This window comes from Eurypyga helias, unplaced genomic scaffold (assembly GCF_000690775.1).
Source record: "Eurypyga helias isolate BGI_N326 unplaced genomic scaffold, ASM69077v1 scaffold12952, whole genome shotgun sequence".
In the NCBI taxonomy this organism is placed as follows: Eukaryota; Metazoa; Chordata; class Aves; order Eurypygiformes; family Eurypygidae; genus Eurypyga; species Eurypyga helias.
Genome location: NW_010235388.1, coordinates 38356 through 60420, shown reverse-complemented (window position 1 = coordinate 60420; position 22065 = coordinate 38356). Strand labels below are relative to the sequence as shown.

Sequence of the window (22065 nt, the reverse complement as noted above, 5' to 3'; positions counted from 1 at the left end):
AACAGAAGGATATTCAAAAGATGGAAAGTATTTGCAAAGGAGAGCGTTTAGAGTGGTTCAGGAAGGTGGAACAAGGTACAACAAAGTGAAACAAAGGCAAAATTCAGATTGCACATCAGGATAAACTTTCTCGTAATAAGGCTGTCTAGATTCTTAAATAGTTCTTCTATAGCACAAGGTGGGGTTTCTGCACTGGAGATTTTTGAAAGCAGACTACACACAGCGCCTGAGAATACTTTGTATGGAATAACCAAGGACAGTAAAGAACAGGCTGCACGCAAGACATCTTTTTCTTCTCTAATCTCTATTCCATTGACACAGAGGCTTCTCTCCACTCAATCTCCCCCGTCGACGCATCGCTGGTCTTTTTTCCTGGCAACAATGAATGGATGAAGTTAGACTGAGAAACAGGAGTTTTAGAACGATAAGCTCTCAGTACATTCGAAATATAGCTGGGCACTGCTGTTTTCCATGTAAGTGAAAAAAATGTTACTGCAAGATCCCATGAATGGCAAGAATGGGTTTGGAGCCTTGTGCTGGAGACTGAAAGGCAACTTGGAAAGTATTTCCGGAGTGGCTCCTTGCAGCCTTCAATACTTGGATTAGTTTTCTGAAATTCTGAAGGAATCTTTTGCCTTTTTGCTTTTTTCCCCCCTTCTGTGCATTTTTGGTGCTGAACTTTTTCCGGTTTTCCCACACTCCTGCCTGTCACAGAGCAGAAACCACAAAAATGCAGCAAAGTAAAGTCTGTCCAAGGAGCTGCAATTCCATCTCACAAGGATAAACATTTCCTCTGCCAAGAAGTGAGCACAGCACACCGGCATCTTCAAATACACATCCTTGCTGCCCGGCAGAGAAACCCACTGACACAGCCTGTCACCTGTACTAACATCAGCTACCCAACATAAAAGAAATCGGATAGCAAACCCACCAGCATATACCTGCCAGACCTCAGGTTCACATCTGCATCTGCTGAGCTGACAACGTCTACTTACATGTTGTTTTCTTTTTAAATAGTTTGGGGGATTAATTCAGTGTGCTATCTCTTAAGATAGCAAGAGTGCAGGCAGGCAGTACACAAGCTTCCTCAAAGCAGTGCAGTCCAAGCTCCTTAAATACGCCTCACAGTTCCAGATTTGACCCACACGCACTGACAGTGCCCCCAGCACCTTCATTTGGTGTCTTTCATCAGTAACCTTTTACTAAAACTTCTCTCTTTAAACAGGAAGGGAAACACAGAATCGGGAATCCTCACAGGAACCTGTTCTGAAAGCTTTACAACCCTTATGGCTGTAGAGTAAGTATAAGAGAGGAAGTTATGAATGCAGTTTTTACCCTTCGGTATTCAGAAATGAAACAAGTCTGGGGTTATATGAGGAAGAACCTGAAGAAGGCTTTAGTCTAAAGCCGTTCTGTCATTAAAGAGGAGATAAACAGAAAGCTGAGGAAGCTACCAAGAAAGGTAAAGAGGAAAACCCAGAAGTCTTGCTCACACTCTCCCATAATGCACAAAAGAGAAGACACGCCAAGAAAAGGAAAGGAAGGAAACCTACTATCAGCAAGACCCATTTCATGGTGCTTTTTTTTTTTTTGTTTTTAAAGATAATACATGCCAAATCCTTAGAATGGCAAGCACTATATAACTAAAAGCTTAGTAAAAGTTAAGAGCAGGATTTATACAGATAATGAGAAAAGCTATCATTACATTAGGCACAATATACACACTTCAAATGAAATAAACACTTATGCTTGAAGGCATAAGTCAATCGTGTGTTAAATTTAGGGGGAAACTTGGCTCAAAGGCAGATTAGCTTGTTAAGAATACTGGGGTTTCTTTTGGCAGCCTCTTCTGACCAACCAGATTCTAGTCTCCATCAAAAGATTAAACATGGAGGGAGTGACTCTAGTGCCTACATATAGATGTCTAGTACCATCCTTGGTACTCTAAAGTTATCTGACACATCTGCACAGGACTGGCAGATACAACCAAATATCTACAGAAGACTTGTGCTCATCTGCAGCAGCAGCTGTAGGTCAGGAGGTGTAATAGTCCTGAGCGTCTAAAATGTCACTAGAAACTTGTATTTAGGTAATGATCCAACCCTGGATCAGATACTGTTCTGATTCAATCTGGCAGTTCCTATGTCCCTATGTTTGTAAGATGTTACAGTCTTTTGGACAGCATTGCCAAAAAGTTCTGTGTCAGTCATGTGCAGACAGGTTCTTCTCCGATACTGCTTCCTTGGGGAACCAATGCCAACTCCCTGTTGTGGATGGGAAGAGATAAAACTTACTTGGAAATCCTCTGGGCTGCAGCCTTTCTGACCAGTGCCTGTCTGTGGTTTGCTGGAGGCTTTGGAACCAGCTGAGAAGGCATACTCTGGGATGGCATCACTTTGTGCAAACTGGCTGCCTTCTGGATACTAGAAGTGGCACTTGATGTCTTGCGGGCATCAGAGCCAGCTGGCATAGATATATGGCTGGTGCTGGACTGTGAGTAGTTGGCAAAGAGAGCCTGGTAAAAACAAAACAAAAATACCATAGTAATTGGTGATTACCTAGCTGAATATTGCTGAGAGCAGTGATGGAGGTGGGTGACATTTTTGTGAGGAATACTATCTGCCTGCTGAAGGCAACCCGAGGGCTCCAGGGACAGAGTTAAGTGGTCAAGTCGGTGAAGTGTTTTTCAGAGCTGAATTTTATACCCTTGGAAGCTGGGATTAGCTCCGAGGAAGGCAGACAAGCTCGTTACTGACACAGAATGATACTGTTCTGGATTAAAACCAAAGATGTCCTGTCCTCAATCTAATCTTGCAGTGGGCTCCTATCCACAAAGAAGTAAAGCTTTTATTGCTCTGACTGACTTTCTGCATTTATCTTGCTAAATTATTCTTTGTGTGGGAAGTGGGCTTGAGACACAGTTCTAGGAAAGAAAAAGGTTATGGGAAAGATGTGACAATGCCAGTTCTTCAGTCTAACCCTGTAGGTGTTTGGAATAACAGAAAGGCTCTAGGGTACCTTCTCTGAAAAAGGGACTTTAGGTCAGCAGCTGACAAAAAGGAAATCCCCAGTAATACCCAGGAACAGAAAATATTTCTATTCCTATAGCAGGTGGGAGAGTAAGTATGTTGGAGATTTGTCAGAGGGAACAAAAGAATCTGCATGCTGTGAGGCACTGGAGAACTAAGCAAAGCAGGGAATGGGGAATGGTTCCCTATGGGAGCTCTGCAAACTGCTCAGCTCTTTTCAGAAAGGAGCAACCTGCTGGGAGTTCTGCCTTGTCTTTCCTCGAAGTCACTCAGATTCCCAGGGCAAAGAGGCGATACCATAACCGCCTCGTTTGGCAGCTAGGGGTCAGCGATAGGAGACGAGGGGAATAGCTGAGCACTCGCCAGTCACCTCGCCGTGACCCTGGGAACAGTGCCCTTCCCTGCGCCTGTCCTCAGCTTCGTCTCTGGTGAAAAACACACAAAAGCCACAGCGAGTGGGCTCCAGGCTCCAGAGAAAACCACAGTCTGAGGACTGGCTGAGTCTCAGCGCACAGACAGGAAAAGCCCCTCTCCCCCGCAATTCTCTGGCAAATGGCAAGGCAGTGGTGTGTAGGAAGGCGTTTCTGACAGGCAGAGCTCTAGGGAGAAAAGGAAGTGCGGGAGCCAAAACAGGCCTGTTTCCTAACTACAGCTCACTGACAAGATGCCCCTGAGCTCCCAATCCTTCTTAACCTCTCCCTTCCCTGAAGCTCTACCTTGATCACAGCTTACTGGTTTTGAGTAAGTAGCTGGTACAAGTGCCGAAATCCGGGAAAGAGCAGTCACACCCCACCCCCACCCCCCAGCCAAACAAACTGAAATGGAACTTAGAGTCTTGCATCTTAGAGTCTGACACATCATAGGGTTGGGATGGAGACCCTCAAGTCACTGCATCCCCTTCTTATTCCTTGTGCTCTGTTTGATATTATGTATATTTCCTGTAAGTTCTTTTTCTTGTTATTACAAACACTAAGATCCTGGAGCCCACAAAGCATAGAGTCCTAACCCCTTCCCTGTGTTAACATGCATTGCCGAGGAGGTCCGTGACTCTGAAGAAACAGCAAGGATGGATGCTCTAACAAAGTCTGATCATCAAAAGCTGGGCTGAGACCTGCCTAAAGAAAGGTCACGGATGTTGTTCTTGGGGGTTACAGACTTCCAAAAAGGCCTTTGTCTCCACGCTGTGCTGAGATTCTGGCTGCCTTCCAGACAAGGATGGAGAGACTGGAAGCTGACACGGACCATGGCTTCTGGATTCAGCTACAAAGCATACTGCCCTGCTGTGAACTCCACGGGGACAGGACAGGAAACCAGGAGAAGCTACTGTGCAAATAAAGAGGGCAGCTGGGAAGAGCAGAGCCTGACCACACAAAGGAAGGGTTGGGAAGAGATTTCAGCACATCCAAAAAGTAGGAGACAGACCTCATCACTCAGGATTCTGAAGGCTCAGGGCCTAGGGAGAGCAGAAGCTGAGACAAACCCTGACAGAGGCAGTCCTGAAACAGGTAGCATGCTACAACTACTGTCGCTGCAAGTAAAACACGTTGAGCCATGCTTGCCAGGCTGGCAGATTTAACTTGACGTTGAGGAGACATTTGCTTCCCTGACATGTTCTTAGGGCTACAAATCTGAAAAACACAACAGTAACTATGAGATGTTTTAGCTAAAAATCATGTAAAGCATTACCGAGTTAATTCTCCTGCTTGATTCTCGGGCAAGGAAGGACAGCATTAACCCTGCCTTGCACATAAGGAATGTTAGCACTGACAGTGATTTTCTCTAAGCCACAAACTGAAGCAATATGAAAAGCTAGGTTGAGTGCTCAGAGAAGATCCCTACTCCCACTCCCATATTTACCTCATTAGATCACACCTCTCCTTGCTTCCACATCTACACATGAACACCATACACAAGGTGTTATCTATACAAAAATGGTAGGTTTTAATTAGAAAATCTTAACGTGTACAGCTTGTCAGCAAGGATGATGCACATCTAAGTATTAGCCATAGCAGCTGAGCTCGGGCTGCTTACAATTAAAAGCAGGGAGGTCCTGTAGTACTTTGAAGAAAAGCAGATATATTAATGATCTTCAAAAACAGAAAGAATGTTCCTGGCACTTACCATCCCTGAATCTAACACCCATCCCTAGCACAGTAACAGAACAAACGTTGCAAGCAAAAACATGTTCATTCTGTGACCAGAAGAGGCAACGAAGCTCATTTCCTGTGTATCTGCCTTGCGGCTGAATCTTACACTCTCTAATATAAAGCGTGCCCCAGATTATTCCCCCTTCATGGGTCTGGGGCATTCTTGTGTTGATTTTCTGCTGTCTAATTACGAGTGGCCTCATGCTGCAGCCTTTCCCTTAATGGGAATAGTAGTTGAAACACCTTTCCAGATAAACAGCTCTTATTTTCATGAAATGTATAAGAAACATAGCTTTGAGATTCCTATCCCATGGTCTTTCAATTTAATTTGGATCAGCAAGTCTGAAAATGATGAGACTCAGCAGTGTACGAGAACTGACAGGCAAATGCACACACACGTGTATTGCATGAAGATCTGCTCAGACAGTTCCAAATCAGTACTGCTGGAAACTGAGATGTTTACAAGCAATAAACAATGATAAGGATTTAAGTTAAGAAAAAAAAGCAAAGCCAACAAAATAAAACCCACCACTTGTAGAAAAGCAACTGCATTTCAGATGATGTTGTAAAAATACAGAGAATTAAAAGGTTCAGAAGACCTTTGGGGTCATATAAATTGTTCAGTGGAGATTCTTTTGAACACGTATTAATGCATTCAGTTATATCACTTTGGATGCAACAATCAGTTGTGTTGAAAATTTACGAAGTGGTGATAAAGGACAGGCTGAAAATGCACTACTAACTGCCATAGTCATAGAATGGTTTGGGTTGGAAGGGACCTTAAAGACCATCTAGTTCCAACCCCCCTGCCATGGGCAGGGACACCTTCCACTAGACCAGGTTGCTCAAAGCCTCATCCAGCCTGGTGTTAAAATGCAGCAAGAGTAGCATGTTGGGGTCATCAAGAAATTTAAAGAGGAGCAAATTCATGGTACGCACTGTCTTGATCATGTCTCCCTTGGCAAATTCTTCAGAACAAGACTAAAATGTTCTAAAATAAGTTGACTTGGTGTCTTTTCCTTTGTCTCTCTTTTGGTGCTGGGAGCTCTCTGGGGCAAGGATTGGGTCATATAATTGTATTGGAAAGATACTTAATACATCTGGGCATTGCCACAATTCTAATAATAGTGACAGGATCAGAAACATGGGGACAAAATTTCAGCTGGTATAAATCAGCACAGACTACTGCTTTCAGAACAGTTGTTCTGCTTTGAGACTTTGACTCATCAGTATCACAAGACTCAAATAGGAAAAATGGCAGTTAGCACATTTAGTGGGAAAACAATCTGAGGGAGAAAGCTTAAAAACAAGAACGAACAAGAAACTGAAGGAGAAGACAGACTGAAAATTTGACAGCAGTCCAATATATAATAGTTTAGAAAACAGTTTAATGATGTTTAAGGCTGCATTCAAAGAGGCCCTGTGTCCTCAGGCAGGAATAATGTAGTTCTAGGAATACTAGGAATATTACTCTGAATACTCAACCTTCCCAGTCAGATCTAAATAAACAGGGAATTCAGAAGAGAGTAACATACATTAAAAGAAAATAATTTTGCCGAACTTCATAAAATGTGGACTATTTCAGCAAATGTACCATTTTTAAATGATTGAGAGGAGAATTATTTAAGGATTAACTTAGCCCAATGTTTTATAGCATAAAATCTACTTAAACTTTTGATGGAAAATGTGACCATAACTGACCACACAACTCATCAGCATGATTTATGTCTTGTTTAACATCAGCTTTTTGATATAAGCAGGACTGATGGGGATCATTCCACTATATGACTGTACTTTTCTTGTTTTAATTTAGCTTTTTTCCCATGTGAAATGTTTGGCATAAAATTCTAAACCCAGTAGATGCTAGGCTAAGCAGACAGAACATAGCCACGCAGAGGAGGAGGAACCTCCCTAACAGCTCATGGCATCTTTCCAGTACAGGAAGCAATTAGAGAATAAACAATGATGGTATATTAACTGCCTTGCCAACTGCAGCAGTGATACTAACATCTAGGTCATAACGTGTCACATAAAGTCTCCTTTAAACATGAAAAATACTGCTAGAAGCCTGTTTTTCTTGTCTCTTGGTTTGATTTTGTAATTCTTGTTCCTTGATTTTGTTGATATCAAATTTAAGCTTCTTGTCTCCACTTTCAAACTCTGCTCCTTTCTATTTCTTCTCTTTTCTCAGGCTCTGTATTGTGTCTATTCCTGGGCCCTATCACTGCATCCATTTCTTTGTTAGATTCTCATCTAGTCAGTTTTGTGTTTTCCTTTTTGTCCAGGGAAATAAGTACCTATTCTGGCATCAAAGATCTACTTCCACTGTACTATGCAGGCTGAGCTAACTTCCACATACAATGAGTGAAAATTGTTGGTTATTATTCCTCTTCCTCCACCTACACAGTATTTGCTACTCTGCAAATTGTTAAATGCCTGGAGGAGAAATCATCATTCTTAAGTGTCTGGAAAGTGCTCAACCAAGAGCGGGTGCTGCCACGCAATAAGCCTTCATGATAAGATACATCCACTGCATGGCAGATGGGGGTATTCCTGTTACACAAATACCTGACTAGGAACTTTGGTGCTTTCCAACACATCCATCTTATCTCTGACATACCCAACTGGTTAATGCACAGACAGAAGCATTTGCCTGTGTTATTAATCATGGTGCTTCTGTTACTTGTTCGCATGCGATCCATATATATATGACTAGTCCATTAGTCACGGAGAGAAGGAAGGACTGGCATGTAGGCATGTTGTATGGTCATGCCATATGCAGGGTGTGCCTTGAGATATATTAATAAATGCACTTCAGCTCCCAACAAATGGCTAGGCTGCCTTCCAACTGTAACAGGAACTTGAACAGTCAGATGGAACAGGCTTGGAGATCACTTGCATGCATTCCCCAAAGCAGAGAGATCATGACACTTTCAAGTGATAGGCCTTCTAGTTTTGGGGACATATTTCTTCTGTTGAGAGGAGACTGAGGAACTTGAATGTAGCAGGCAAGAGAACTAAGGTTGGAGTAGAACTCAGTATTTTTTCAACAGGAGATAGGTGGCTTAGGTGACACCAACTAGGAAATGTGGTAAAGCCATGCAGGCTGGGCTAAGCTACAACTGTGGGGAAAAAGAGAGGACAAATGATGGCCAGCAGAAAAAGGCACTATACCATGTCTAGTGGGAGAGGAAGTGTTCAAGAGACAATCATTTTATTAAGATGTGGTTTTCACTACAGAAAGTCTGAAAGCCCCCGTGTTCAGCAAATACCTTTCTTCATTAATAGCACCTTCGGTGCAGCTTGAGCCCTGCGGCATGGCAATGGCCTCAATACTGCAACTCCAAACTGCTTGGCTCCGAAGGAGAAGGGAGGGAGAGAAAGGAGGGGGACGTTGTGGGGGTGAGAGGAGGTTTAACAAAGAATCACTTTAACAGAAACTCCTGAGTAATTGCTCTGCCCCAGGCCAAGAATAACATCAGCTCAATGTCAGCAATTAGAAGAGGGCTCAGCCAGGCCCCATGGCCAGCTCCAGCCTCCTCACAGGCACAAGCCAGCTTACAGCCCTTTCCTGAACTCATGAGCAGCCACAGCTGCCCACCCAGAGCCCCTTGGATGGAGATGAAAGGAAGACCTCCTGCTCAGAGGAGATTCGAGAAGACTGTAGGTGAGAGAATTCAGGGATGGAAACTGCAGCCTCACTGGCTAAGTGAGGGCCTTGAAAGAAGCAAAGGCAGAAGGGCCTTTCCTTCAAGATGCTCCCAGAAAAGGATGAGGGCAATTTGCCTATAACCTATTCTCAAGAACCCTGACTAGTGACTCATCTGCTGCACAGGAGGGAGAGTGGTGTTAAACACCTCTGCATGTTAGCTCTGTTCATGGTTTTGTTGGAGTCCAGTCCTGCCAGCCCAGCAAATAGCTCCTTCATAATAAGACCAATCTCTTTTGAGTGAAGGTTTATTCACCCAAAGACTTCCCCTTCAGCAGGGAAGCCTTTTGGACATCATTCAGAAGAACGAACACACCTCTCTCTCCATAATAACAAGGAAGGGTAACAGGTGCATCAATGAATTCATTGTAACCTTGGAAGGTTCCTCAGGCAGGATGGAAATGCTGTTCCAGACAGAGTGGTCCATGCTTGGCATCTAGGTGTCATCGGGAATATCAATAATACAAACTCTTTTTCGTTTTTTCACTAGCTCGTGGACACTTAGCCCATCTATTCTCCTTGCAATTGTAACCAAGGTGTCATGTATCCATCAGACAGTTCTCTGCAAAGCAGTGAAAGGCTATCTTAAATGTAGTAATAACAAAACGTGGAGGAGGCCTGGAGAAGATTTTCAGTGTTGCAGAGAAAGGTTGCATCTGGCATCAGGGTCAGTGGCCATGCCTCCTGCACACTGAAGGCTCTTAGAAGTTAGTAATACATTTCTTCAAAAGAATGAAGATTCTCCTAAACAATTTTTGAGTCCCCTTAATGTACTGCTCTTCTGACAACTGCATTGTATGAGAAAACATCCAGGAGGAGGAGAATTCAGTCATGATGGGGTCTGTTTGCCACAGAGGACACAGTTGCCAACATAATTTCAAGATCCTGTGTTTAGGGACACTGAAATACAACAGTGATCCAGCTTGAAGCACTGCCCGAGAAGAATTCAAATCAAAGCAGGAACATATCATCAGGGAGAAGATGAAGTGACAAAGAACTGTGGAGGCTGCGAACAGTTCTAAGGCTGTCTGAGGCACTACAGGGGGTTGCCATGAACTGATGCAGAAAAGCAAGCAGCAGCATGCCAGTAGCCAAATGGAGGAGGATGCTAATGCAGTGGAAGAGCCACTGGGAATTAGAGCATCAAAATGTTATCAAAAACACTGCAGGTAATATTAGTTTTGTTGCAACCCACTTGAAAAGCTACTTCGTTTACAAAGCTGTGCCATATGTACTGGCTCTGGGTTGATTCTGCACATCTTACGTCAGCACATCCCAGCTACATCTCAGGCAGGATTTTTATTTAGTTACCTGGTGCCGGGCTTGGCTTTGCTCCAACAACTGTTGTGACTGAAGTTTCTGCTGCTGAAGTTGCTGCACAGCAAAATGGAGCTGATAGTTGGGATGTGCCAGTGGACTCTCTGTCACCTTGTTGTAGACGCTGTTCTCCAACTCTCCTTCCCAGGCAAAACGATGATTCTCTGAAGCCCTGAGAAAAGAAAAGCCATCAAGCTTTCACAACTCTGCATACAAGTACTGTTTCTTACAAGGCACTGCTGCTTCCTAAAACACCCTTAATACTTAGCCTACAAATTACATGAATTTGTAGTAAGTGGCTCCAGCAAGCACAACACCTGCTAGATGTGCCAACTGCCACCTTGCTATGGAGTTTCTTGAATTCCAGGGACTGTATTACTAGCTGTAACAGCAAGCTTGGGGAGAACAAAGGAAAAGAGAAGAAAAATTCTAAACTGGAGCACTTCCTAAAACACCCTTAATACTTAGCCTACAAATTACATGAATTTGTAGTAAGTGGCTCCAGCAAGCACAACACCTGCTAGATGTGCCAACTGCCACCTTGCTATGGAGTTTCTTGAATTCCAGGGACTGTATTACTAGCTGTAACAGCAAGCTTGGGGAGAACAAAGGAAAAGAGAAGAAAAATTCTAAACTGGAGCAGGCTTGTGGCTGGGGAGGTTTGGGGAGGGGGAGTGCAGGAAAAGAGCTAAGGACTCTCATCACTAATAAGATAATTATTTATTTGGATGTGTAGAGATTTTGTTAATACATCAACACAAACTTACCATCAGCCATAACAGTGTTGGTGCTGAGGAAAGAGAGAGTGATGAGGAGATGACAATGGCACTGAAAAAGCATTGAGGATCTGGTTACGCCTAAAGATATGCCTGTGCTATAAGCCTAGCTGAGGCGAAGGAGAAGCTACTTGATCAGGATTCCTGTGCTTATGTCTCCATTACTAATTAAAACCAGTTGACGGTTGGACTTGATGATCTTAAAGGTCTTTTCCAACCTAAAAGATCCTATGATTCTAAGCACACACATCCTGCAGTGAGAGTGGAATAGAAGACGGACACACAGTACAATATCCACAGGAGGATAAAGGACAGGTAGGTTGAGGTTGTAACTAGGGCACGTGCTGTCTCCATACAGGTACAACCAAAAGACCAGAGGGGACTGAAGATAGGCTCATTTCTTTCATCAAAGTAATGCAAGCCTTTCCCAGAAGAGAAAAGGCCTCCTGCAAAGCAGCAGGAACCCTTACAACCCAGGCTTATACGGTGGGAGTTCAGCTGTGGCCTGCAATATGATAAGTCCCGACAGGAGCTCACTGGCTTGCTTTGAAGCTTGCAAGCCTCAGCGAGAACACAGCACCAACACACTTCTGGGCAAGGCCAAGGGGCTTTGCAGAGAGCAGCTGGCAGACTGACAGGGCCATACGGTGTCCTGGAGAAGCTACAGTGGCCAGTAACTCACGTACCCTGTGCTCCACAAGACAGGATGCCATATGACCCACTGAATCCTGACACTCTGGCTAATAAAACCTTCAAGGCTCAATGCCTGAGCTCCCCAAGTCTCTGCTGATCTCTGTCACGTTTCTCTTTTCCAAATACTTCCTTTGGATTCCCAGGCAGACTTACCTTCTATTTCCTATGCATAAGTAACTGGGATGTAAAAGATACTCTCTGTCTTTTACATTTCATGCCATGATTTGGAGTGTAGGTCATGGTTTTGGCAAGGGAGTTAACTGCAATCTCCTTGCTTCAGGATCCTATCAAAATTTACCACCTAGACTCTGAACATAGAATCACAGAATGGTTTGGGTTGGAAGGGACCTTAAAGATCATCTAGTTCCAACTCCCCTGTCATGGACAGGGACACGTTCTACTAGAATATGTCACAGCTTCCTTTGAATGTGCTGCACCTTCCCCTATAAACTTCTTCATCCCAGCAAATCCTTAAAAAATTCAGAAGGATGTTTCAAACAACCCCAGAAATAATTGCCAGCCCTGTGCACTCTCTCCCTCAAAACTAACCTAACGCATCCCTTTCAAAGCAAATTGAGGATAAGGACTCTGAACACTAAAGGGTCCCTCTCCATACTCAGCTCCTCAGCCACTGAGGAGTAGGACATCCCAGTGGAAGAGGAGTTCAGCTGCCACTGTCTCCACCCTGCATCCTCTGGGCCTCCTCCTGCTTGATGCACCACTACCACTTCTGTTTTGTGGGCCACTGGCTGTAGGTAGCCTTCTCTAGACTTCTCTGTTCAAGGGATCCCACCCACGCTTCCTCAGTCCTTTGCTTCCATTGTACCCCAGTGCAACACTAGATAAATGACTCTGACTCCCTCTTCCCTTTTGCTACAGGATTCTCAGTCTTTCAGTTCTTTTCCTTTCATCAGTGCTTGGAAGGTGACAACTGTAATGTTGCCGACAGTACTCAGACCTTGAAACCCAAGTTGCATAGGTCTGATTCAGGCTTTATGGTTAACCTTGGAACAGGTGCTTCCCTTTTCTGAACGTGCCTTCTCCCTTCTGCCCCAGTAATGGGGTCATGATCCTCTACTACTGTGGTTTTACCTGCAGTTGCTCAGCTCTGGATCCATGGATGTGTGTGTGCTGCTGGCTTCTCAGCACTGTCCCCCACAGGGCATAGGACGCCACAAAAAGCATAACTTAAAAGGAGGACATGACAAAGCACAAGGAATCTTTGAAATGATCCCAGCAGTCTCCTCTCCAATCCCACCAGCTCACCACATAGGTTATAGAATAATAGAATCATAGAATGGTTTGGGTTGGAAGGGACCTTAAAGATCATCTAGTTCCAACCCCCCTGCCATGGGCAGGGACACCTTGCACTAGACCAGGTTGCTCAAAGCCACATCCAACCTGGCCTTGAACACTTCCAGGGATGGGGCATCCACAGCTTCTCTGGGCAACCTGTTCCAGTGCCTCACCACCCTCTCCATGAAGAATTTCTTCCTGATATCTAATCTAAACCTCCCTGTTTTCAATTTGTACCCGTTACCCCTTGTCCTGTCACTACAGGCTCTTGTAAAAAGTCGTCTCCCAGGACCCTTGTAGGCCCCCTTCAGATACTGGAAAGCTGCAATGAGGTCTCCTCGGAGCCTCCTCTTCTCCAGGCTGAACAAGCCCAGTTCTCGCAGCCTTTCATCATAGCAGAGGTGCTCCAGCCCTCTGATCATCTTCGTGGCCTCCTCAGGACTCTAAGTGGTCAATATCCTTCTGATATTGAGGGCTCCACAGCTGGACGCAGCACTCCAGGTGGGGTCTCACCAGAGCAGAGTACAGGGGCAGAATCACCTCCCTCGAACCTTATAAGCAGGTTGCTGTCACCTGGACTCAATTCCTATCCCAAGGGTAGCATCTGCTCCTTCCACTGCATGGATACAGACTCCACCATCCTGTCTGATGTTAAAGCTCAGCAGATTTTTCCCTTGTGTGAAGCAGCTGGAGTCTCTGTTACACCCCTGAGAGATGAAAAGCACAAAGGACTGTGCTGGGACTGGGGTGCACCCTTTGAGAGATAGCTGGGGGTTATCGCAGACCAGCCCTTGAAACAAGCACCAGCTGCACCAGATACTAAGCTGAAGAACATTCAGGAGCTCCATCAAAGTCATGTCAGTGCTCAGTAAATAGCCTGATTAATTCTTATCAGGACTATGGAAAGATTATGAACTTCGATACCTGTTTTGAACTAAACAATTGTATTTGTCCATTTGCTCAGAGTAACTTTTTCAAACCAGCAATTTCACAGTTCAGAAAATTTGGCAAGTTCATTCAAAATGCTCATAAATAAAGCCAGTGCAGGATATAGGGGTTACCACTCATGGATTTCATAACTAGTTAAAACACATGAAACCAGAGCTAGAATAAATGGACAGTTTCCACAATGGAAGGAGATCTGGAGTCCCACAAAAACCTGTGCTACAGTCTCTGCTGTTCAAAACATTTAAGCGATCTGAGGGAAAAAAAAAAAGAGTGAAATGAAAAAAAAGCTTGCTGCTGAAAAACTGAAAGTCACCAAGAAGTGTGAAAAAAAATCACGTTATTGAATGATCAGATGTTAAATTGGTATATGACATTCAATTTAATAACTACAAAGTCATGTACCCAGGGGAACACAATTCTAGTTTTATGCAGTGATGGACTTGAACTAGTTATTTCTGTTCAGAAAGGAGACCTTATTAACTACAGCTATAATAGATTTTTCTATGAAAACATCACTACAATACTCTCAAAATCAAACTCAGTGTTAGGAATTATTACAAAAGGCATAGGGAACAAAACCAAGAACTACTCTGCTAGCATATATACCAAAATTGCATCCATCTCTTGCATTCTGAGGATAGTTCTAACCCCTGTCCCTCCTCCCTTCTGAAAAAGCTTACACTAGAACTGGAAACAGTACAAAGAAATGCTGCAGAGACGATCAAAGGTATGGAACAGCTTATATATTGAGGAATGACTAAATAAATAAGGACTCTTCAGCTTGGAAAAAGGACAGCTGAAGGGAATATGAAAAACTTCTATAAAATCATGAGCTTCAGGGAGAAGGAGAATAGGGAACCATTACTCACCTCTCATGATATAAGACATAGGAAAAACCAGATGAAATCATCAGGTGGCCAGGTTAAAACAAACAGAAGGATGTAGTTTTTCTCATAACACGTAATTAAACTGTGGATGCCTTCTTACTACGGGAAGGTAAGGACGCCAAAAATTTACAGGGGTTCAAAAATGAATAGACAAACTCACAGAAGCAAGAGCCACTAACACTATTTTTATAGAAAGATACCATCTCTTGGCCAGAAAATCACTGATGACCGAGTCCTAGAGAGTACTGGGGAAGTATCTCCTTTCCATAACATCATCCAGGAGATTCTTCCCACAGAATCTTCCATGGGCTACTGTCTGAGCAGCACATTGAACCAGACAGTCCATCTGGTCTGTGAAAATGCAACCAGTATTGTTTATGCATCCGGGGTCTGAAATGAAACATGTCTCAGTCAGAAGTCAGGGAATTCAGTCAAGCACTCTTTAAGGTATTCATTCAAGTTATATGATTAATTCTGTTCCGACTTCTCTCATATCTACCTCCAGCTCAGAACCTGCAATGCATAAAATTTATCCTTTGATCCAAAAGCATGCTTGGGAAGCTAAAGATTGAGTGATTTGTTCTAAAACATAAAAGTCAAGATGAAACGGAGGAGATAAAACTGATGTAACTGAAAACTCCACTAAAGCTGGACCTGCTGATAGCCAAACTGCTTTTGTGCCACAGAGATGATGTACAGTGCCTGCAGTCTGTCGTAATGTGAGGGCCACTAACTGAATGACAGAACTTCGGTATCATCCCCCTGATCCTCGTTTCTTTTGTTTTGAGCTATCTGTTAAAGGATTAGCTAATACGGAAATACAAATACTGACGACTGGTGGCCCAATTCTTAAAAAACACAATGGGATTGCTGCCTTGCTCCAACCTCTGTCCACCTCAATGAACTCACAAATGCTTTTGTTTGGCTTCTAATCTGTTTTAATCCACTTTATCTGTTTTAACCGATATGTGACCTATAGCCCAAAATAAATTCTTTAGGATATAATATTGCCCAGATAAGCTTAATTTAACCTACCCAGGAAAACACCATTAAAACTATGTCATTAAGTCTTTAGGAAGAGCTAAACTTAAAAAACCCAAACAAAACCACAAAAACTCACTTTCTTGCAGCACAGACAGTCGTACCCAACTGCCTGTAGTTCTAATACCTTCTCTCTGCACAATGCAGCACAACACAGATGTTTTTCTAGATGCTGTATTGAAAACAATGTTGCTTGCTTGAGTAGATCTTACTCCCATAGCCTTCAGAATCCTTCTGCACTGAATATGCTTCTGTTAGCTTCCATGGGTTTTGTTTCTTTACAGATAGAAATCCATATAAATTCATTATATGTAACTTCAACCTTTTATAATATAAGCATTCAATATTTGACAACAGAAAGCTGGCATATTTGCAAGTCTTAGGGTCAACTTTTGCAGAGAGATGTTTCATCTGCAGTTTGGGAACATGTATAACGTTATCAAGCTGCTGATATTCCATCAAAGACAAAGATTGCCCTAGTACAGCAGAGCAGGGCTTAGGATCTGAGACTCCTAAGCCAGGGACACGCTCCAGCCCTCAGACTATGCCATGCTCACAGGGATGCATCATGGTGCTGTCCCTGTTCTCAGTCTCTGCCTCTTAGTTGATTTATGAAAGTATGACAGCGCCTTTGCACCATTCCTGAAGTTAGTTCTTCTGCTTAAGGAATTCTACAACAGGCTCAGCACAGCAAGGAAGGCTGGAGAAAAGCTGTGGAGGACCTTACACCTTAATAGATAGGATAGAGATCACATGGCAGAGAGACTATATATATACCCCAAACAGAAGGAAAAGCTTTTCCACAACTCACACCGTTTTAGGCAAAGCCAAAAATAAACAGAAAACCCCAAACATCCCCAGTGAAAATGAGGACTGTAGAGTCAGTACTTGCAGACCTGCTTGTTTTCAGTTCTGGATTATTGCTTGAACACTAACAACTGAATATTAATTTGCTCACGTATACAGATGACAGATACAGGCATAGGTGCACACACACACGCACATGGGAAATTGAAATTCCTGCCTGTGCCACCAGAAGAGATTGGGTTTCGTTCTGTCAGCCGGGCTGGTTGTGAGCAATCTTCTCACAGCTTGCTCAGGGATATTTATGAGTTGCTTAGTTTAGAGACCTGGCCAGGATTCAGGCCTTTGCTATGTACAGGAAATCTCAGCCTTGGCATTATGGCCCATCCTTTGTAAGCAAGATTCTGTCCTTCCAGCAGCTCTTAGGGCTACTCAGTATTTTTGGCAAGAAACCCACTGTGTTCCTTTCTTTCAACTGTAGTTTTCATAAAGCCTGGGCCAGAATTCCCTCTCCCTCTTCAATGACAGCATAAGACCTCTCTGCTGCAGCTTTTTACATCACAAAAGATACAGGTTTGTTTCTGAGACTGATTTCAACGGATCTCCATGCTATTATGATCACCACCCAGCCTAAAAGTGCTAGAACACCATGCACTTATTCCTAGGTTTTCTGGTTCCAAATTCCCTTTTCTGCTCTATTTCTATTCTCTTCTTTTTTTTTTTTTTCCCCCAATGGAAGCAACCCTTATGCAATCAACTACCTATGCCTGTACTAGGAACTAATGCTAGCATGCTAAAATACTACATACTCATAAAATCCTAACACATTTGTTCATTGACTGCAGAAACAAAAAGTCTGAGTGAAATGCAGCCTCTGTGCAGAAGAGACATGGTTATCAGCTCTTACAAGAAAGGGGAGAGCTGGCTTCTGTTCCCACTTCCAACAGATTTTAAGGGAATTCCAAGGACGGAAGCTGCAGACAAGACTACACCACAGAACAGCACTCACTGAGAATCTTGTCGTTACAAAGAATTATCTGACATATAGCAAAGCTGTGCTAAAAGAATGACACCGCTAACTACTAACGATAGCCCTCACTTCTCCTAGCATCCACCATTCCTAACTCACTCGTTCAAATGTCTGACTAAGCAGGGTGTACGACAACCAACCAGTGCTGAGGTAAGTAATACCAGACAATAAAAGACAACAGCAGAGGACAGGGCAAAGAAAAAACAATCTTTACTAAGGTGAAACTACAACGAAATACTCAGGGCAGGGGAGGGCAATGCAGGAGTAGAATGGATCCAGAAACTAATTTCTTAATGCATGATTTGGATATATATTGGGTTTAAAGCTTCTAAAGTTCCCAAAAAACATTTAAGGATTTTTTAGTGTCATAAATACTACACATAGGGCTTTCATTTATATTTCAACTGAAGCCTTCTTTCAATGGCTCTGCTGGGCACCCATTTGATACCAACTCCTGTGTGGCAGGCAACACCACCAATCCATGAAGTATACTGATGTTCCCATCTATCGCTTACTATGCAGGCACTTGTGAAACACTTGAAAAGTGCCTACATCCCATTGAAAGGCAACGCAAACTAGGCTCACATTAAGTGTGAAAATGAAGCTTCAGCTTTCTTGAAGAATATTCCTCTATGTATACCCTGCTTTGTGTGTGAGAACTGATAGGATCACAGCAGGAGTCAGTAGAGCTGGAGGTCCAGCAAACTGAGAAAAGAATTAACCTCCTTTTAAAGGAGGAAACAAGCTGACAGTGAAAGTATTTTGCATCTTTTCCTGTAAGGACTGGAGCTAAGGAAGAACATGATGGCTGGCAATAAAGGAACCCAGTGCATTTGTAAATCACTGCTCCCACCTTGCCATGGAATTCAAGACAATCTCGGGCAGCAGTTTCTTTCCCACGGGGCATTCAGGTGGTATGACAAGTCCAGGAAGCTCTCAGTACAAAGCCGTGGTGGGCACCAGCTGCTAGAAAGTAGTTGGCATAGTAACTAATGATTCCGTCTAGTGTGGCAGCTCCCAGGATCCTGCTGACTTATGTTCAGGCACTCAGAAAAACACAGAACATTTTCTTTGGCACACTGCATGCTTCTTCCATCCCTAACAATAGGCCCTAGATTGGGGCTGGCTATGGAGCAATGATAAACATAGTGGGACAAAGCCCAGGACGCTGGGGGCCTGGCTGGGATGCAGGGCTGTCGGGCCTCTCACAGTGCTGCTTGCCTCAAGGCCTTTCTTTGTCTTTTCTCCTTCTTTCCTTTCCCTCAGCTTCAAAAGCAATAAATTAAAAATTGAAAAACAGAGCAACAAGTCTTTAAGAATGGTTTGCTCCTGGCCTCTGCTGTTATCAGAAGTGTCTACGAAAGAGCCACTTTGGTCCAGTTTAGCCAGCAAGAGTCTGCATTTTGGCATGGTCTGTACCTATGGTTGCTGGACCATGCAAGCCCCTAAAACATGCAGCAGCTACGTTAAAAAGGTAAAGAAAGGTAGCTTTGCAAAGGCCAGGGGCAAACAAAGCATTTTTAACATTCCTAAAAGAGCTCTGCCTGGCACTTTGGACATCTATCCAGAACTCATCATTGTGCAGGTACTTGGAGACAGGGAAGGTGCAGGAAGCAGCTGGCCTGTGTAAAACGAGGATGCCATCACCTGGCCTGCAATCTGCTTTTGAGCTCTGCAAGGGAAGCCAAGGAAGAGCTTTTAAAGTTAATGAGCAGCCTGTCAAGGCTGCACTGGCACGATAAATGTGTGGAACCGCATTTTGGGTTCAAAGCAACAAATACAATCTTCCATGGTGAAGGTGTTGCAGTGATGTAGGAGAGTTTCTGTCCCGGACCATCAATCAAACTTCCCTTCCGTGGTGACGAGGCACAGACGTAGGCATCTTGCATTAGTTTCAGCCTTCATTCTTCAGCTCTCCACTTTCCCAGCAGCTCAAGATACTTCTATCTACACAAGAGGCTCCTACCATCAGCATCTTTGTACCATGAGGTAACAGAAGTACAAGGTCCATGTGAAAAGTCTCGGGACCGAGTTGGTTTAGGCAAAGAACATGAAAAGTTCTCTGGATTTAACTACAATTTCCAGATCCATTCACAGGTTAACTGTAATAGCTACCAGAGACACAATTCAAGCATCCCAGGACATTCTACTGTGCATAATTACTAGCAAATGTCAGGAGTCCCCCTCTGCTATTCTCACAGTTCCCTGTTTCAGCTGAGAGAGTTGTTCTTACAAGAATTTTATTCAAAAACAAAGATGTGAGCAAAAGCATCCAACTCATCTCTTTGTGGTGCAGACTAGCACGTTTCCGTGGCTGGTGGAGTCCATTCGTCGCACTCTCAGCTGCACAACTCCACAGGCAGGTACGCATTCAGTGTCAAGAATTTTCCATGAGATTCCCAATTAAACTTCTATTTTCTCTGTTTTATTGCATGACCTTCTTCTTATTTCAGGTCTAAACCTTCACTACTAGAGCTATGCCTCCTTTGAGCTTAGCCAGCCTTGGCACACTTAAATCCCTTCATCTTTTTCCTCAACTCAGTCCTTTCTGGCCTTTGATTGTATATTGCTTTCCTCCCAACTTTTTCCACTTTATCAGTACTTGGGGCTAGGGGAGTGCTCAAACCTGAGCACATTATTCCAGATGTGCGTACACCACAGCTATCCAGGAAAGCCTGCTGCCTTCTTGTTCCTGCATTTTATTCTACAAGTACTATCAAAGTTCACTGTCTTCCTTCTTTTTTGGTGTATGCTGCTGTATAATTTGTTTCGTGCTCCCTGGCTCCTGAAAATTATTCCTTCTACTTTCCCACCACTGAGAAACCTGGGGTTTGGAGCAAAAAGATTTTCTTATAACAAAGGCACTATAGTGCCTACTCAGTTTTGCTGCAGATCAGGAATTAAGTGCATTTTAGGTCCTGGGTCTCCATATGCAGACAAGGGTACGAGTGTAGCAGGTTAGAAACAAAGTGCATCGAAACAGCTTTGTGATGTTCTAGCAGGGGAATGGCAGGGTGAGATTATGGAGCACAGGAAAACCTCTGCAGGCAAGGCCTAATCTCAATACCTCAACTATTCCCAGATTTAGCTGGCATTATTAACCTCCTACTTTCAGAAGCACTAAACTTGCCAGTCTTAGCAAATGAGATGAAATATTTACCCTTCAGTGGAGCCAATTTTTGTTGGGCCCCTAGTAGCATCCTTGGCTCCATGCCAGTTACAAAATACTGTCAGTCTCTCTGATCTGGTGAATACTTGGCAGGTAAACAACACCGCATTTTTTTCCTTCTCTTTACACATGGCAGCTTTGAAATTCACTAGTAGAAATGCTACATCAAGAAGGAAACTAACAGCCAGCTGGCTGTAAAGTTCAATGCTTTTATCCTATTGTGGCTCATCAGGTCACTGGAGAAGCAGTGAAGGCAACTGAGCCTATCTCCTCCATGTGATCTAGCTTAACAAATCACATAGCCTTTCTATCCTCAATTAGTGCAAACATAGGGGTGAACTTTACTGAGTGGAAAGTGGTTCTGGCTTCATGTTTCCTGCACATACTTCCACACTTGCAAACACAGTCGGAGCCTGCAAAAATATTTTAGCAGCAAGACACACATACAGTAAGACTAACACAGAAACCTGGTATCATTTTGCTCTCAGAAGGAAATCCTGGGGAAGGTTACCTGCTTAAACCTGACATGAATTGTTGCGTCGGCATCTGTCCACCCTGGGTTTTGAAGTATTAATTAATGAAGTTCAGACAGAGCAGGTGGACTGAGTGAGGTTACCTCACTGTGCCACCCAGCTCTGCTTTGATTAAGATAAGTCATTCAGACTGAGACAATGCGTTGAGTGCCACCTTGAGTTTGATCACTTGCCTTAGTTCAGGCAGAGTTTCTGTGGTGAATATACACACTCCACAGATTTCAAAGTACCAGAAATTTAGAAGCAATACTGCACCACTTACAGAGAAGGGAAAAGCATTTCTCACTGCAGAGGCTCCACTGTAAAATCCTAGCATGGGTCCAGTGGATCAACAAAAAACATTATTTGTACTGACATTCTTCTTCTTTTCCTCTATCAATATAGGCAAGGCTACTGGAAAAGACTGATGGGCCCTACTTATTCCTAGCCATATACTTTTTCAATGCTTTACCCAAGCAGATGTTGCATTTTATGGGTGGATAGCAACAGAAGCACATGAGGATGAAAACTTTACATGGGCACCGCTATCAGTCTAGAACATCCTTATGACTGGGTCTGTAATTAAAGTCACTAATCTCTCCTTGAAACCCATATTCATTACCTTCCTCCAGAGAGGCAGGGGTTAAGTCAGGACCAGTAAGTTAGCCCTGCGCCCTGTAATGCCTCCTTTGAAAAGCCGCTCACAC

The 22065-nt window shown here is 43.5% G+C and overlaps 1 protein-coding gene across 1 annotated transcript in view; it reads right to left on the bottom strand.

Moving 5' to 3' along the window:
• Positions 1 to 22065, bottom strand: part of LOC104505955 (tubulin polyglutamylase TTLL5-like) — a gene marked incomplete at both ends in the record, with an annotated part of 64401 nt that overhangs the window by 4941 nt on the left and 37395 nt on the right. The window contains 2 exons of the mRNA XM_010146730.1: positions 2295 to 2515; positions 10197 to 10374. Of these exons, the coding sequence (XP_010145032.1) occupies positions 2295 to 2515; positions 10197 to 10374 (399 nt within the window). The remainder of the gene's footprint in view (positions 1 to 2294; positions 2516 to 10196; positions 10375 to 22065) is intronic.